Source organism: Cataglyphis hispanica, chromosome 6 (genome assembly GCF_021464435.1).
Source record: "Cataglyphis hispanica isolate Lineage 1 chromosome 6, ULB_Chis1_1.0, whole genome shotgun sequence".
Classification (NCBI taxonomy): Eukaryota; Metazoa; Arthropoda; class Insecta; order Hymenoptera; family Formicidae; genus Cataglyphis; species Cataglyphis hispanica.
In genome coordinates, this window is record NC_065959.1 from 5,095,427 (window position 1) to 5,111,654 (window position 16,228).

Sequence of the window (16,228 nt, forward strand, 5' to 3'; positions counted from 1 at the left end):
ATTGTATACCTTATTTTTACGTTTCATGAAATGCCGTTCGTTGCCAACAATTGTTATTTAAATGAATTTCGCATATCAAGCACGCAGCGTGACGTGGCGTTCTTGTGAATTTATTAACATCTGCTTATGACGAAAAAAATTACACGTAACAAAGACACGAAAGGAATAAGGCTTCGTTCTCGATTTATGTTCAAGTTATATGACGACTTCGTCATATTGCCTGCTCGATTTGCCATAATTTATCACTTTGCTCGAAATTAGCAATTTTTTATTCCTGTCCATGTAGCTTGTAAAGCATGAAAATAATATCAAATTGCAATGAAAAATAAATTGTTTGAATAATATTGCAACAAAAAACAAATTGTTTGGATAGTATAAAATTTCAGTAAAATAAATTGCTTATATATGACTATTCCATTTTTTAGGATATTGTAAATTTGCGCATTTATATTCAACGCTGTTTAAATCATTGAGTTACCGATACATACGTATGCACGATTTATTTCGCAAAAGTATGCGAGAAAGAAGTTTGTGTTGCCATCTACCAAAGGAATCATAAACTTACTGTTTCACATAGTGATTTATGTCAGTATAAATTCAATTTTTAAAATAATAAATCATAGAATTATTCGTTATAAATAATTGTATATAAATATATATATATATATATATATATATATATATATATATATATATATATATAATCTAAAATATATCTAAAATATATCTAAAATATATATATTTATAATATATATATTATAAATATATTGTAATAAATATTATCATCACCAATAACTTTTATAAAATATATTTTATTCCATACTTAAAAAATTTTATGAGCGCTAATTAAAATTATATTATTATAAAATGTAAAAAAATTCATTATTAATATAAATAATTTCTTTGTTCACATATCAAATTTAATTACATATTCAATAGTAATCGATAGCAATATATATTCTGTAGGAGTTCTAATTAATATTATAAATTTTATTTGATTATTTTGTATTATTTTAATCTGACATGAATTTTGCTTATATCAAAATATATTGCATCTTTAAATGTTCTGCCTATGCAAGAGATTAAAGTATTCAAAACTCTCTGCACATTATATCTTACTTTACAAGATGCAACATATGGAGAATCCAATTTGGACAGTAGCCAGATATTTTCCGTTTAAAAGCTCAAATACATATTCATTCGGAAATGCAATTATCATTAGTTGATATCTAAACTGATCTGCTTGAAAACGAATGAAAAGTTCGCTGTAACTTCCGCGAAATTCGCTGATGAAAACGGATCTTTTTTTTTCTTCCAATATTTTGTATCAATATTTCATTATTAATTGTAAGTTTACCTATTTTATATTTCTGATTTATATAAGTTTCAAAAATCGTTTTTTCAAAAATATTAAAACGCGAAATAAATATAATATCTATTAGATACAAAAAAATATGTCATTTAATATGCCATTACATTATTCTACAAGTATCATTCCGAATGTTTTATTTTTGCAAAATAAGAGATTAATATATGAATTTCAAATACTTATCATTAAATTAAAAAATCATTATATTAAGTTAAATAAATTATACATATTTTTTTATGATACTATAATGCTGTGTAAAAAAATTCTCTTATAAAATTATATTATTACGTTCTCTTGTTATTGCTTGTTAATGAACAAGTATATATTCTCTCTCTTTGTGCTGACTAACGTTTAATGAAAATGCTCTAAGCGAAGAATATATTTTCTGCACTTTACTGTATTAACCAAAGGTAGCTCTAACCAAACGGCAGATTGGGACTGAAGGGCGCGATACGTTCGAGGGGTTGATGCGTAAAGGAGGAATATATGGCTTACCACCTAGCGACGCGAGTATCGATTAGTCCTACACACGTACATTCTAACTGCGTCGGGATATTTGGCGACGAATATCTCTATAATTATCCATTCAGATCAGATTGTATTTCTCTTTAAAAAGGGGAAAATTATCAACTGTAATCGACAATACATATCTAATTAATGAACACGAGCCTTTTTCAAGATTCAAGATATCCTGGAGGTTCATTTACATATCAAATACAAAAAAAAAAAAATAATTAATAAATATAATTTTAAAATTTAAACATGATTAAAATATAATTTAAAACTTTAAAATAATTATTTAGTTTATTAAAGTTATAAACAGTATTATACTGTACATGATATTTATATGTATATATATTTTTATATTATATTAAATAATATTACGTCTGTAATACATATATACTTATAGTTTATATAAATCAAAATGATAGAAGGAAAATATACATCGTAGAGAAACTTTATTTTATAATTAAAATTCTTTATGCTAAAAAAGTTGTTTTACAATAAAGCAAATGGTGATGTCGACCAGTCGCGTTTCCTTCTATACATGTGTTTTTAAATAGACTATTTTTTCATGAATATATTAATATGTATTAGTCTTTTAATACATTTTTCTACTTTCACAATTAGAACGCATTTTACAATACTTTATCTACAATTTTTTTATGATCACACACACACACACACACACACACACACACACACACACACACACACACACACACACACACATATATATATATATCATTTGTTACAATGCCGCATTGATAAAAAAGCACTGTTTCTTCATGCTGTAAGCTCATAATAGACTTGTGATATGCATTTCACACACACAAGAAATATTACTAATATTTAATAAAGAAATTAGTCAATTTTAAGTCCACTATTAATGCAGACAACGATCAGCCGAAAAATTGATTGAATAGTCAAATCGCATTTTTCGTATTTCAGTCGTAATTTTATCGGTAAACGGACGTCAATCACTCATGACATTTTGACATGTACATATATGCACCGTTGAAAGGTCATACGCGAATGACGGTCTACATTCGCTATTATTATGTTAGTAAAATTAGAGCGTGCTAGAAACGATTGTGAGAGAAAAAAGCCAAGCGAAGAAAATGGCTGAGGCGTGCGTGTGGTGTGTGTGAATTGCTACGAAAAAAAGAAAAATTCTCGCACCGCTGAGCTGCAATGTGCATGATTATTAGGTTCAAAAGACTTAATGCACAAAGGCCGCTCAAGGCTACAGGCTGCAGGAAAAATGAATGTCGCGGGAAAAAAAGAAAAAAAGGAACTTGTGTTTTTGAAATAAAAGACGTGTGTATTAATTCTTGAACCAGACTAGAATTTAATATAGCTCAAAAACAATAAAAGTACGTTCTTACAAGAAGATCGATCGCCGGAAGTGCTGAAAGTGTCTTTACGATAAACTCGGTTTATCATCTCAGTGTATCAATGCAGCTGATATTAAGTTTACAATACTTTAATTATACTTTACATATAATTAAAAATACACTTAAATTGATTTTAAATAACATACATTTCCTAATATCACATTTTTTCCCCGCATCAAACATGTTTTCATCTATTTGCAGTGCGGTCATGCCCGTTTCAGGTGGGTTGGACATAGATTATGGTATTTCTCTTGGGGTTTGCGAATTCCCAAATGTAATTCTTGGTACTTTTAGAATAAAAAAAAAATATCATAAACGAATACAAAGTAGCTTATTTCTAAATGGAAGTTATGTTTTTTTAAAAAATGTATAATGATACATATATATAATTTATATTAATACAGATTAAGAGACAATGGAATTTCATTTTTTTTTTATCATGTAATCTTTATTTTAATTGTAAAATGTATGAAATATATACATAATACAGTTTTTTATATAAACTTATTGTTATAATACTTATATTTCTTTTTGAAATTATTTATGAATAAATTAATTGTTTATTTTAAAAATTTGTTTATCGTTGATTCTTCATCAAATTTGTTAAGAGTTTGATACTTTATTCTTAACCCAGTTCTTTTGTCATCTAAAAAAAAAACAAAGATATTTAATTAATCAAGATATTTAATTTTCTTAAATTATATACATATAATCTAATAATATACATATAATCCAATAAATTTATCAGTAAACTATGCAGTAATTATCATTTCAATTTATTAATACAAAGATTGAAAAATTAATATAAACAAATAAATTTAGACAAATCAACGAAAATTCTATGATATGCATGCGTATATATTTACAGTTATTATTGATAACGGATTTTTTGTTAAAGATTATAAAATACTCACATTTTTGTCATTTTTCTTTATTTATCATGCATTTCTTCGTTTTAATGATGATCATGATGATCATCTTGCGGATCTTTCGGTTCATACATATTAAAGAATCCTATGCACCAAATGCAGAAAAATAATAATAGCACTAACCAAGTTATAGAATTAAATCTGTCCCATCCGAAAATAATATGACGGACTGAATTAAGTTGACGTATACGTTCATTTGATTCCGAGCAACAAATTGCTGCATTACTTTGATTGTCCGACATCGTGTCAAATATTGTTGTGTTATTCGACGACTGACGAAATATTCGAAATTAGTGACAGCTTTATCAAGACACCAATAATAAACGGATATCATAAGGAATAAATTAGATTAGATTAGATAACATTTATTGATAATTTCCAATTAATTGCGATTGTAAAATGTCGTTCATCTCGTGGATATGTACTTATCTATTAAGGAAAAAAAATTAATTAAATTAGTATCAAGATATAATTGTTATTTCCTGAATTTGTTACTATATATATTAATACTAAGATTTTTAACTCGATATACTACTCTATCTTTTTGTTAATCAAATAAAAAACTATTATATTGACCAATATCTCAAAAGATATAATTCATAAAGATATACATATGTACAAAAGTATATATAAGATATTTTATAATATTATATATTATTAGTCGACTTCTTATAAAAAGGAATATATTAATTGTGATTTATCAAAAAAAATTATTAAATTTTGATTTTTAAAAATATAATTACGAGCAACAATCTGTATTGTCATTATTAGTTTTTTCCCATGCAAATAACCAATATCCGACAGCTGTTCCAACTCCAATGGCGATGCAGAGCCAATAGTTGTACGTCATAAAAATAAACATAATAAAATATCCAAGCACTACCTGTATTACATGCAAAAACGTTTGCAAAAAATGCACTCTGGAGAACAACAATGCGCTGTAATAAACATGCAATAAATATTGTGCTAAAACTATAACATTTTGCGAAAATAATAAAAAAAAAGATTTCATGCAAACACATACTTCCTAGATCTTCTTTGCTTCTTCTTAAGAAATGTTGTGCGCGCGAAAAGAAACTCGCTGTAATGCACGCATACATATGATTGATTGTTCGTATTTTTATGCGTAGTCAATATTTTACTCACCGATAAGATTTTAGTCCTTCGTATAATGCAGTTAGCAGAATAATGCCAATGACGGAACTAATCATTCCTGACACATCATTTATGTGCCAGCCGTTAAACAGAATTGTCACCTCAACGCCGCCGTGGAATGTCATCTGCAAGATGCATACTCACAATAATATTGTAATTACGATAATTATAAATAAAACGAGTACATAAGTACAAAATAAAAATTCCAACACTTACATCATGCATCTTGCCTTAGAATATTACTGAGGTAAAAGCTAGCACGCATTATTATGAAATTGTCGCGCGAGAAACATCACTTTATCAAATCATAGATATCATATCATGTATTTATCATGTGGAGTTAAAATGCTTATCGAAGGAAACATTTTAATGCGTATAATGTGTGTATTGTCCTTCTCATTATTTTTATTTATAAATTCTGTTGGTTTATGGTCGATCTTAGCTCAAACATTTATTACTAAACTCTAGGTGTGTGAGACAATTTCTAATTAATTATTGTTAAACATAAGTAAGGATATATACATAGTAATAATAAAACTTATAATTGTATATAGTCAAATATTGAGTTAAAACAATATACAAGCAATATCCAATCTTATAAAAAAATTATTCAAAAAAAAAAAGATTGTTTACTTTATGTATAATAAGTTATTATCTCTTTTTTATTTTTTATCACAAGAGAAAAATTATACTGTTTTTTCTTTCGTAAAAAAAATTCTTCCTCTCTTTCACCAAAATACTCGATCCAAATATTTTACATCAATTTTATTTTAGAAATTTTAGAATATGTATGGTCACCAGCTATGCGTTGTATAACTTTTAACTAAAAAAAAAAACATTTGAAATTGTAGCAAAACATTGAAGAGATATATTAATTTTTATTTTATAAAAGTTTTTTCTAAAGTTTTCATATATATTCAAAAACTAATATAAAAAAATTATCTTTGAAATGATATTTATTATGGAAGCCTAGGTTCTCACGATGAATAGCAGTCGCAAGTGGCCCAAAGTGCATGTTGTCATACCTCATACAATATGTTCCTAAAGAATTTTCAAAATGTGCAATTTTATTTTGCATTAATAGTAAATTTGAGCGTAAAAAGCAATTTAATTATTAACAAATTTTCATTTCTAATTGATTTTTCTATACTAATTAATTTTTACGAACATTTTCTCGACTAAAATTCAAGTTTTAAATTGCAACATAATCATGATGCATGTTGACATTGCTCGCGGTTATATACGCCGGACAAAATCGACGAATGGATTCGGTTCGTGACGCGACTACATATGATATCGCCGGCGAGCTAAAATCCCTCCTGACTCCCGGTAGTGAAGGGCCAAAGAGTTCTGGATGTTAAGTAAATCGATTTCTCCCCTTTCTCTCCCTCTATCTCTCCGGTTTTCTCCCCCAAGTGCATACGCCGCTACCATCGTCACCCCTTACCGCCCGACGATCAGCCAAGATGCCTGCCCTGCGTGAACGAGACGAGCGCAACCTGTGGCTGATCCTGACCGGCGCGCCTCTCCGCGTCCGGAAATTCAGCCACGCTCGATCCTCAAAGCGCTTCCACTTCTCAGTGCCATTCCTACCGCGTGGCCGTTTGCGTCGTCAGCTTCTTGCCGAGAAAAACCCCGGCTCGCCGACGTGCGAATCATCCGTCGACGACGACGGCGATGCGCGTCGGATGCGGGTGCATCATCACCGTAGCGAGAGACAGATCGCGCGCGGAGCGTCGCGACGCAGCCTCTGGGGATGATTTTAAGGGATGCCGGCATTTCGGAAGTTGTCGCGGTGAAACTTTAATATTGACAATGCAACGATTGCAAGCTTAATGAGTTGAACGCATATGGCAACAGAGTGTCAAAAATGTGTCGATAAAAGTGCAACGGCTAGGACGCGAGTGAGAAAGAACTGCGTTAGTTCAAGTAAAGAATGTGTAATTAGCGATGTTTTGTGATTGGCCGCGATGAACATCGACATTGGCGAGAAATTTCCTCTCAAACCCCATGTCGAATATTGCTCTGATCGATTTTGGATGTAAGAGAAAAGTAAGTTCTTTTTCTTTTTTTCTTGTAATTTACATCAATTTAATGTTAGAGATAAAGCTAATAATTATTTAGTCATAATTATATGCGAGTGGTAATATGTGCAAAATAAAAAATTTATATTGCGATATGTTATGCAAAATCAATAAACCCATAAATAAGATAGAATAACTAGTTAGTAAAATATTTTCATGGACTTTGAATTGCTGATATGTAACACTTACTCGTACGAGATAGCGTTACGAATTTATTAGCATACTTATTCAAACGTATCTCTTACTAAAGAGTCAATATTCTACGACGAGATATACGCTTACTGTTCAAAGAGATCGCATTTTCTTAAATGTATACATGCTCTTGCTTGCATTTGTATATGCGTAATATCTAATAAAATATAATTTCGGTTTATTTTTATTCGCTGATAATTTGTTTCTTGGATCTTTGTTAAAAAATTTATGATAAAAGAATAAGAATATAAATCTCTAGATGAAGCATTTATTGCTCAGGTGTGCGTATACACATAAATGCAATTTGAAAAAACAATAAGTTTATACAAATAAAAAATACAAATTAATATAATTGAAATATTCTATAGACATTTCAATAAAGTTATTAGATAATATATTCTATAATAATATTTAGTTAATTTATTAATGTATATTAGGCATACATGTAAAAAATATTGAAATAAGTATATTTATTTCTTAAAATATTAATTTTCTAATTCTCAAAAATAATCATAATATTGGAAAAATTATAACATAAACTTTTTAATCATCTAATATTGCAGTAATAATTTTAATCCTATTATAATTTTATTTATTATTTTAATTTAAAAATTTATAAATACATTTTTATAAAAAAGATTCGAAAAACTTCTACACTTGTTAATTATATATCATCCTAGAATATATTATATCTTTGTATATTTCTTGAATAAAGTCTAAAACATAATATTTTATATACAATGCATTATATTTGAAACAAAACAATTTTCTAACGCAAAACCGTTTACGTAACAAATCGAATGAAAACATTGTTGCATACGCGTCTATAATAATTATCATAAGTCGTAGCATAATTGCATTTAAGTTTCGCCTAGACCTTGGCATAGTATTATACGTCTATTTACGATAACCATTAACAACTGTAGCACTAGTTCTGACAATCTCGTTCATTATTTGCATAACTGTTCGAGCAAAAATGAGCGTCACTTGTATATTATATTATATCATATTTATAGAAATTCTGCATTGAAGAAATCATCGAAGCACAAGTAATCATAAAAAATATATTTAAGTCAAATATATTTTTTTGATATTAACTATGTGTGAAAATTCGACAAGTCATCATCCATATACTTTTACAGTTTCTCTTTTGTATTCTCAGTATTAAAATATATACATATGTATATAATTTTATATGATTATTATTTTTCTTGAAATATTTCTGAAAAAAAGATTGATTTCCAAATTTGTCGCACTAACGTAATAATAAATCGCGCAAAAAATCAGATTTATAATAAACAGTTTCAAACAATTGCAGTTATTACAACTCAAATGTTAAAATCAAATTTTAAGCTTTTAATAATTCAATATAAATAATATCTGAAACCTGAAATTGTGAAAATTGTGCTTCGATATTTATGCAAAGAAGAATATAATTAATAAAAAATAACAAGAATAACACGAATTATTTTACTATGATTTAAAAAGCTATAGTAAAGCCAATATATAAATGTGCAAAATTTATTAAAATTACAAAGACAGACTCTAAAATGTTTTATCGTAAATATTCTTTTTACTTCTTCTATGATTCTTGTTATGAAAAGATATTTATTCTGAAAGTATTGATCCAACGATGAAGCTTGACAAGAATAACTCTTTTGCCTCTGTTACAATATCTTTTTTGAAATAGCTTTATTAAACTTACGAGCAAAGAAATTATAATCAAATACAGTACTCAATTATGTTGCAGATTTAAATTTGATTCGACGTGGAGCGACCTTTCACAAAGAGAAATATACTAGCATCGTGTTCAAAGCGACAACAGATATGGAATAGAAGACTGATTAATTACTGTTTTTAATTTATAAAAAAAATACATCCATATTGCGAGCTTCTTAACGTATAATTATTACGTGGCATTGCATGAAGACATATAAGTATTTGATTCAGGAAAAACAAAACTTCCGGAGAGCGACGTCGTAATAGATATTTTTACTTTAAATCAACATAGGATCACATATAAAAAAAGTTGGAGTTAATTTTTATTAGCTAATGCACTACCTCAATGACGGCAGGTATATTTGATTGCACTTGTCAGACCATATTCGTCGACCATTTTTATACGAAACCTCTTACAGTGACGAAGTAAAGTTGGTTGTTGATGCCGGCAAACGCAACATATCGCAATATTGCGGGACCAATGCTATTGATATAAAACGAAATTGTGTATATACAGACATAAATGTGCCGATAAGCCTTAATTATAAAAGCTATGACTAGCAAAAATAGCTCGATATAATTTTTGACATGAGCCCTACATCCAGCACAAGAAAAGAGCGATCGATACCGTCGTAAAGGGGATTATCTAAAAATGGCAGGAAAGGTCCACGGTTTCTATGTTTATTTTCTTAAGTGTACGATGTAAAGATAATTGCAAGGCGCCAATCTTAAGACATGTTACTTGATAAAAGTATTTTGAGAAAAAGAAGGAGAAGCTTCTTTCGCGTGTAGTTCCACCTTTGCCGAACGAAGAGTCGGCCGGAAATTGAAAAGAAGGTAGAAAAGTAAAAATAAAATGCCGAAAGGAAGTTCAGGAAAGGATAGCAGTGAGAATATCCAACTGGAGCCTCTATCTAGAGCCTCTAGGCAAAACGAATCTGCCGTCACCACAGAAGACGTAAAAGCACCGCTAAGGCATACAAGAAAAACATGTGATTTAGGTATGTATAACATAGGTTATTTTATCAAGTCTTGTTAAGCTTTTATGTATGAATATTTTAAAGTATGTATATGTTTACATCGAGAGTTTACTTAAAATGTATTATATATAACAAAAATTTTGTGCGCTGTCTCCATCAAGACACAATTGACGAAAAAACTGATTTTTAATGAAAAAAATAAAAAGCATAGAATAAACTTTATCGATAAATTGCACAATTTTTGAAAAAAAAAAATATTAATTAAAAAATTATGTGTCTATATGTGTTGTATATTTGATTAATACAGAATATATATAGCTTTGCACGATTTGCTGTACTTACTTATGTAAATCGTATTTTCCGCTCACGTGACTTCAGTGACTGTATTATTCAAATTTGATAAATTCTGAATATATATGAATATTGCTTAGAAAGATCTTTGAGATAATTTTCTTTTGATGCTCCTGCGTGTTCATTTAGACTTATATATTTAAATTCTCAAATTGATGTTCTTCGTGTTTTGCTTTCGCTATGCAAAACTTCTGAAATCTAACTCTAATTAACTTCCGGAAATCTAAAAATAGATATTAGCTTAAGCGAAAAATTGATATTGGTTTTGCGATCTTTTCATAATATAATTTAGTACATCTTAATTTCTTCTTTTACTTATTCACTGCGTACTTAATTTATTACCTGAAGATGAGCTGTCAATAGTACATGCTACAAAATTAAGGGGATTTAGAAAAACGTCAATGTTTATATAAAACGCCGATCCCTTCGGGGCACGTAACTTTGACGAATATATTCTAACCGGAAAGTTCATGAATGTTTCAATATATTTCGTCTACCGTCGCGAATTGATTTGATACAACCCATTGATTTGATGAACCCATTTGATACAAAATATATTTTAAAGTAGTGCGAGAGAGAGACTTGTTGGATAATTTATTATTTAAATAATTTATTTTGTACAATGCCTATTTTTTTGCAATCAAAAAATCTAATCTATTGGAAGGAATCAATAAGGGTAAAAGCACAAGGGGTCACAAGTTCAAAAGTTCAGTTGTTTATAGACTCTTTCCCCGTCAATACTCATCAATCTTTAAAAATTCTGCATATTATTAGATTGTAAACTCTGGCAGAGATATTTTCGTGAATGTATAGTTTTAGAAATGTTATTCATAAACTTGAATTTATCAAGAATAATTCTCTCATATTTTAATCACATTGATAAATTTTTACCATGTCGTGTTATAAAAGTTTAAGAATTTATATTTTGTTGTTCTTTTTTATTGGTTATTCTTGGTACAAATCTAAGAATTCTACAATAAAGTTTAGAATTTATGAGACTTTTAAAGGAGATAGGGAAATCAAATGCAGAATCTATTTTTGTCTATAGCTTTGATATTATAGTTCGTATTAGTAATCTATTTTATGCGATACAGTTTATCTTATTTAAGTTAATGCAATCAAAAAATATTCTCGCGTTTGCGTCTTTTTATAACTAATTCAACTTTATTTTGGTGAAAGGCACATTATTTACTTTATATGTATATTGCTTTAAAAAATTGGTTTTTTTTTTCTAAAAATGAATTATCTTTTTTTCTATAAATAAAAAAAAATACATTTTTATCAAAATTAAATCGTCATAGAACTCACCAAAAATGCTTTTTTCTCCAAATAAAAAGTACAAATGTTATTTCAATAGACTGAATATAATGTGATTATGAGAGGGATTGCGTAGAGAAAAGAAAATCGATACGATATCCCTCTAACAAATTCTGATCTATTCGTAACTGGCTTTCGAGTTTGATCTCAAAAGAGTCAGATTTCATATATAATATAGTTACATATATTACAATAGTTTTCTTTTTATATTAACATTTAAAACTTTTTATACATTTTCTCTATTATTATAACTTAAAACGAGAGATAAAAAAATTAAGTACATCTATTTGTACAATATTATTACGTAACTCGCACAACATTTCAACACGTGTAAATTAAAAAAAAAATTGCTATTCCATAAAAATAAATGCTTCTATTTGAAAAATTACGTTCTTTTAAAATTAAAATATTAATAATTATGGAATTACAAATAATTGTTTAAAAAATTTTGTTGCATAATTTGTAGAATTTCCGTATGCATGTCGTAATTTTATAGGTATATGTTTCTTTTGATCTGGGACAAGATAAAAAAGCAATTTTTGTATCCACTGTCACGAACCATAAAACTGAGTTACCCTAATTAATTTTTTCCAAGACTTTAAAAAAGAAAACAAAACGGAAAGAAATAGAGTAGGAGCAATCTCTTGCTCTTTGAATATGGAACTTTTGTGCCGTGATATTTTAACGTAATTTTATTTTACTCAAGTATCAATCGAATATTTATATTACTCTTGTAAATTCAGCATCGAATTTATTAAATCGATGAAGTAGTCCTTGTTTTCAAAGGAACTCTAGAAGAAGATTATTAGATCAGCATATATCAATGCATATTCATAATATCAAGCAAATGGAAATAAAAAACCACGAATGCACGCGTCGATCACGATTAACTTCCGCGACTGATATCAGTATCAGTGGACCATAGAAGGGTTGCAGAGGGTGAATCACGGATGGCGCCACCGTGATGCCAATCCACCCCCGACTGACGAGGATCAGCAAAACCACCCCCGCCACCAAAGCAATCCGCCACCAGGGGGTTTGGAAAGTCGCCATTTCTGCCTAACTCTGCAGTAACTATATCCCACGCTTTAATGCCAATGAAATGTCAAAGAATGTCGCGCGTTATAGACTCGCCGATGTTGTCGGGGTACTTGGTTCGAGTTTTGTAAGCTCGCGGACCGGCAGTTTCTCGCGGTAGGATTGATCGCAATTACATTGCCGGCGATAGTGTTGCACGGAGTCCTGATTCCGGTCGTGTTCGGTCATCAGAAACGCCTGCGTTACGCACGAGTCAGTGCGTCCATGCCAATAAAGTCCCTTACGCGGTTCGCACGCCGCTGTGTTTTGCTCTTTGGTGCTGCCTTGGATCTCGCGCGCGTTATCGATGAACCATCGATAAATCGGATTAAGATCATCATTGCGATCTGTTAAAAGTTGCACTTAAAAGAAAAGTGAACGCGGCCAAATTTGATCACGCTGTTCCGCTTTATTGATACGACAATCGGATTTTCCGATGGTAAACTTGATAAGTTTTGAGTCGATCATAATTTATGTACTTTGAACAAGCATTACAGCGTATGCCAACCGAGTTATTCACAGTGAATCAAATTTTTAACACCGTCTATCAAAATCGAAATTCTCGGTTGTCGAGCCATTAGGCAACGGTTTAGTGGCGAGAGCCCAATTAAGAGAAAAGCTGGACGATTAATCGTCCACACGAATACTGGCTGAACAGAGAGAGCCACTCATAAAAGTCGCCTATGCCTCGAAAGACGGTCAGATAAAAGAACACGTTCATCGGAGGCCGCCGTTGAATCGGTTCGCCATGAGCGAGCAAGATGTGGATGATGTTGCCTTTCTGACAGGTGAGATCTCTCTATCCAAATGGCTAGCTGAGAATTACAATCGCGTGCCTTTTAACATATCCGCCGTCGACACTCTCTGTTAACGCGTGTCTGTGTTATTCAGACAATTCTATTTCCATGGCTCGACTAGATGGCCGACTTACAACCCTCCGGGCTGCGAATAGACTATACGAGAAACACGTGCGTACGATCAATAAGAGGGAAGCTTGCTATGATCTCTCGAATTAAAGCGCGCCCACCTCGTTCTCGTTCATGCGCTTGTATCGCTACTTTCCGCTGACGGGTTTCGTTATTCAGATCCGTTTATTGACAGCAAAGATAGATATAATGTGCAAAATATTAATAATATTGTTTGATATGGTATGCATATATGTACATATGTATACATGTGTGCTATATACATATGTATACATGTGCGACTACTATAATAAAATATTGCAAAAATGTATACATATATAAATTATATATATAAGTTTCTATTTTAAATGATTTATTTTTCTTTTAAGTAAGTTTATTTTTAAAGTACTACAACTTTTATTGTAACATACATAACTAAATTATTACATATAAAATAATATAAAAGAAACTAGAGAGTATCTGTATCAATGTCTGTCGGAATATTCAAAAGTACGCTTGTGCAAATATATAATATAATACAATATATAGAATATTAAAAAATGTATACATAAGAAATTATTTTTCTTTATTCTTAAGATTTACATAATAAATAAATTAAAAATATTTTTAAAATAATTATCTATATAAGGGCAAATCTTTATACGAGTTTATATATATTTTCTTTTAATTTTTTGCGATACATAAAAAATTAATGTAAGTAATTAAATGTTTCTAAGAATTTGCAGAAAATATAATGAAATAAGTTACTTTCTTACACCTAAAGCATGATGAAATATAGATGTAATATAGATATATAATGAATTATTTATACATGCATTTACTAAATTTTAATTACTTTTAATAAGTACTTAAATAGTCTCTTTTAAATTATATTTTAAATAAAAATAACAATATAATAATATAAAATATATTGAAAATATTGTTGATCCAGTTCTTGTAGAAATCAAGCCAAGTACACTAGCTTTATTATGCATAGCCGTGTTGTAACTTGAAATTCAGGTCAAGACTGTAGCTGTGAGAAAACTGAATTTATGTACACGCGTCAAAGTATCAGATATTTTAGAGTTTGCGATAACTTTGATTATAATTTGTAAATTAATTTGAGCCGAATTCAATGCAGATGAAAGTAATTATTGTCTAAATATGCAGTAATAATATGAAACAATAAAAATTAAAAATATATTAAATTATTTATCTCTATCTCTCTTATATTTTTATCTTATATTATTATCTTGATTTATGCAGAAATAAAATGCTAATAAATAAAAAACAATTCTAATAAACAGAAATTATTAGATTATATATATCAGCTATTCGTAAAATGTATTCTCAAATTTATCCAATTATTTATCTAATTAAATAAATCACTATAAGCAACATAACGAACATAGGATACTGTTAGAATGTTGATCCTTATCTTAGGAGATCTTTTTGTTTCAGAAGATAGCAACGCAGGATTGCACAGACGTAATTTTTACGAGCGCGCGAATGAAGTCGTTAGGTGTTCTGAGAGAAAGACTTATTGTGTACTTTGTATCTGCTGCTTGGTACTTCTCATTACGTCACTCATCATCGCCTTGGCACCTTTACGAAATGGTATTTAAACTTTTATTTTAACATATACTCACACATATGTTATCTATGAATTTATTTTATAAAAATTGCATTTGTCACGTTCGTATATGTTTCTAACTTTATACATACACTAATCATTAATTTTTTTAGGCTGCACTTGTCCCGAAGAAGAGTCCAATAAAACTGTAGATGATGAAAAAGACACCGTGCCTCGAATGGAGAATGGAGAGGTATGCACGTTTTTTATCGCACAAAAACATTGATAATTACACTATTAAAAACTCAAAGAATTACATAAATTTTGTTTTATTTATACATTTTAGTAAAATTTCTTCTTAAATCAAATGAGAAATTTTGCAGGTGTTTCCATGGGATAACATAAGGTTACCTTTATTCGCACATCCTACTAGGTACAATATTACAATGCATCCAAATCTTACCACCTTAGAATTTAGAGGTAAATATAAACAGCTTTATGTGCAAAGTAAAGCTTTTAAAGTAAAACATTTTTTCTTGTTTTCTTAATTTAATAAATTTATTGTTTGCTTTTATTTGTAGGACGAGTCACAATCGAATTTTATGTCGATGAAGAGACCAAATTTATTGTCTTCCATTGTAAAAACTTGACAATAAAAGAACAAGTATGTCATAATTGA

The 16,228-nt window shown here is 29.3% G+C and overlaps 2 protein-coding genes across 9 annotated transcripts in view; one reads left to right on the forward strand and one right to left on the reverse strand.

Annotated features, from left to right (window-relative positions):
* LOC126850238 (endoplasmic reticulum aminopeptidase 1-like) overlaps positions 1-16,228 on the forward strand; it is a 286,545-nt gene that overhangs the window by 262,906 nt on the left and 7,411 nt on the right. For 2 of the 7 annotated variants that reach the window (XM_050593010.1, XM_050593011.1), the window contains 4 exons: positions 15,438-15,593; positions 15,723-15,802; positions 15,933-16,029; positions 16,131-16,213. In XM_050593010.1, coding sequence (XP_050448967.1) covers positions 15,788-15,802; positions 15,933-16,029; positions 16,131-16,213 — 195 coding nt within the window. In that variant the 5' untranslated portion in view covers positions 15,438-15,593; positions 15,723-15,787. Of the gene's footprint in view, positions 1-6,956; positions 7,404-9,359; positions 10,348-13,093; positions 13,860-15,437; positions 15,594-15,722; positions 15,803-15,932; positions 16,030-16,130; positions 16,214-16,228 lie in introns of those variants that run through there. The other 5 variants (XM_050593006.1, XM_050593005.1, XM_050593007.1 and 2 more) reach the window with 5 other exon arrangements.
* LOC126850374 (high affinity copper uptake protein 1-like) lies at positions 3,710-5,636 on the reverse strand. 2 transcript variants are annotated; one of them, XM_050593293.1, is made up of 6 exons: positions 5,568-5,636; positions 5,343-5,476; positions 5,221-5,277; positions 4,940-5,134; positions 4,182-4,625; positions 3,710-3,913 (listed from the first exon to the last, which is right to left on the reverse strand). In XM_050593293.1, the coding sequence occupies exons 1-5, from the start codon at positions 5,574-5,576 to the stop codon at positions 4,622-4,624; spliced, it is 399 nt and encodes a 132-aa protein (XP_050449250.1). In that variant the 5' UTR covers positions 5,577-5,636; the 3' UTR covers positions 3,710-3,913; positions 4,182-4,621. The 2 variants fall into 2 exon arrangements, with proteins under 2 accessions (XP_050449250.1, XP_050449249.1); XM_050593292.1 differs by having other exon boundaries at positions 4,182-5,134.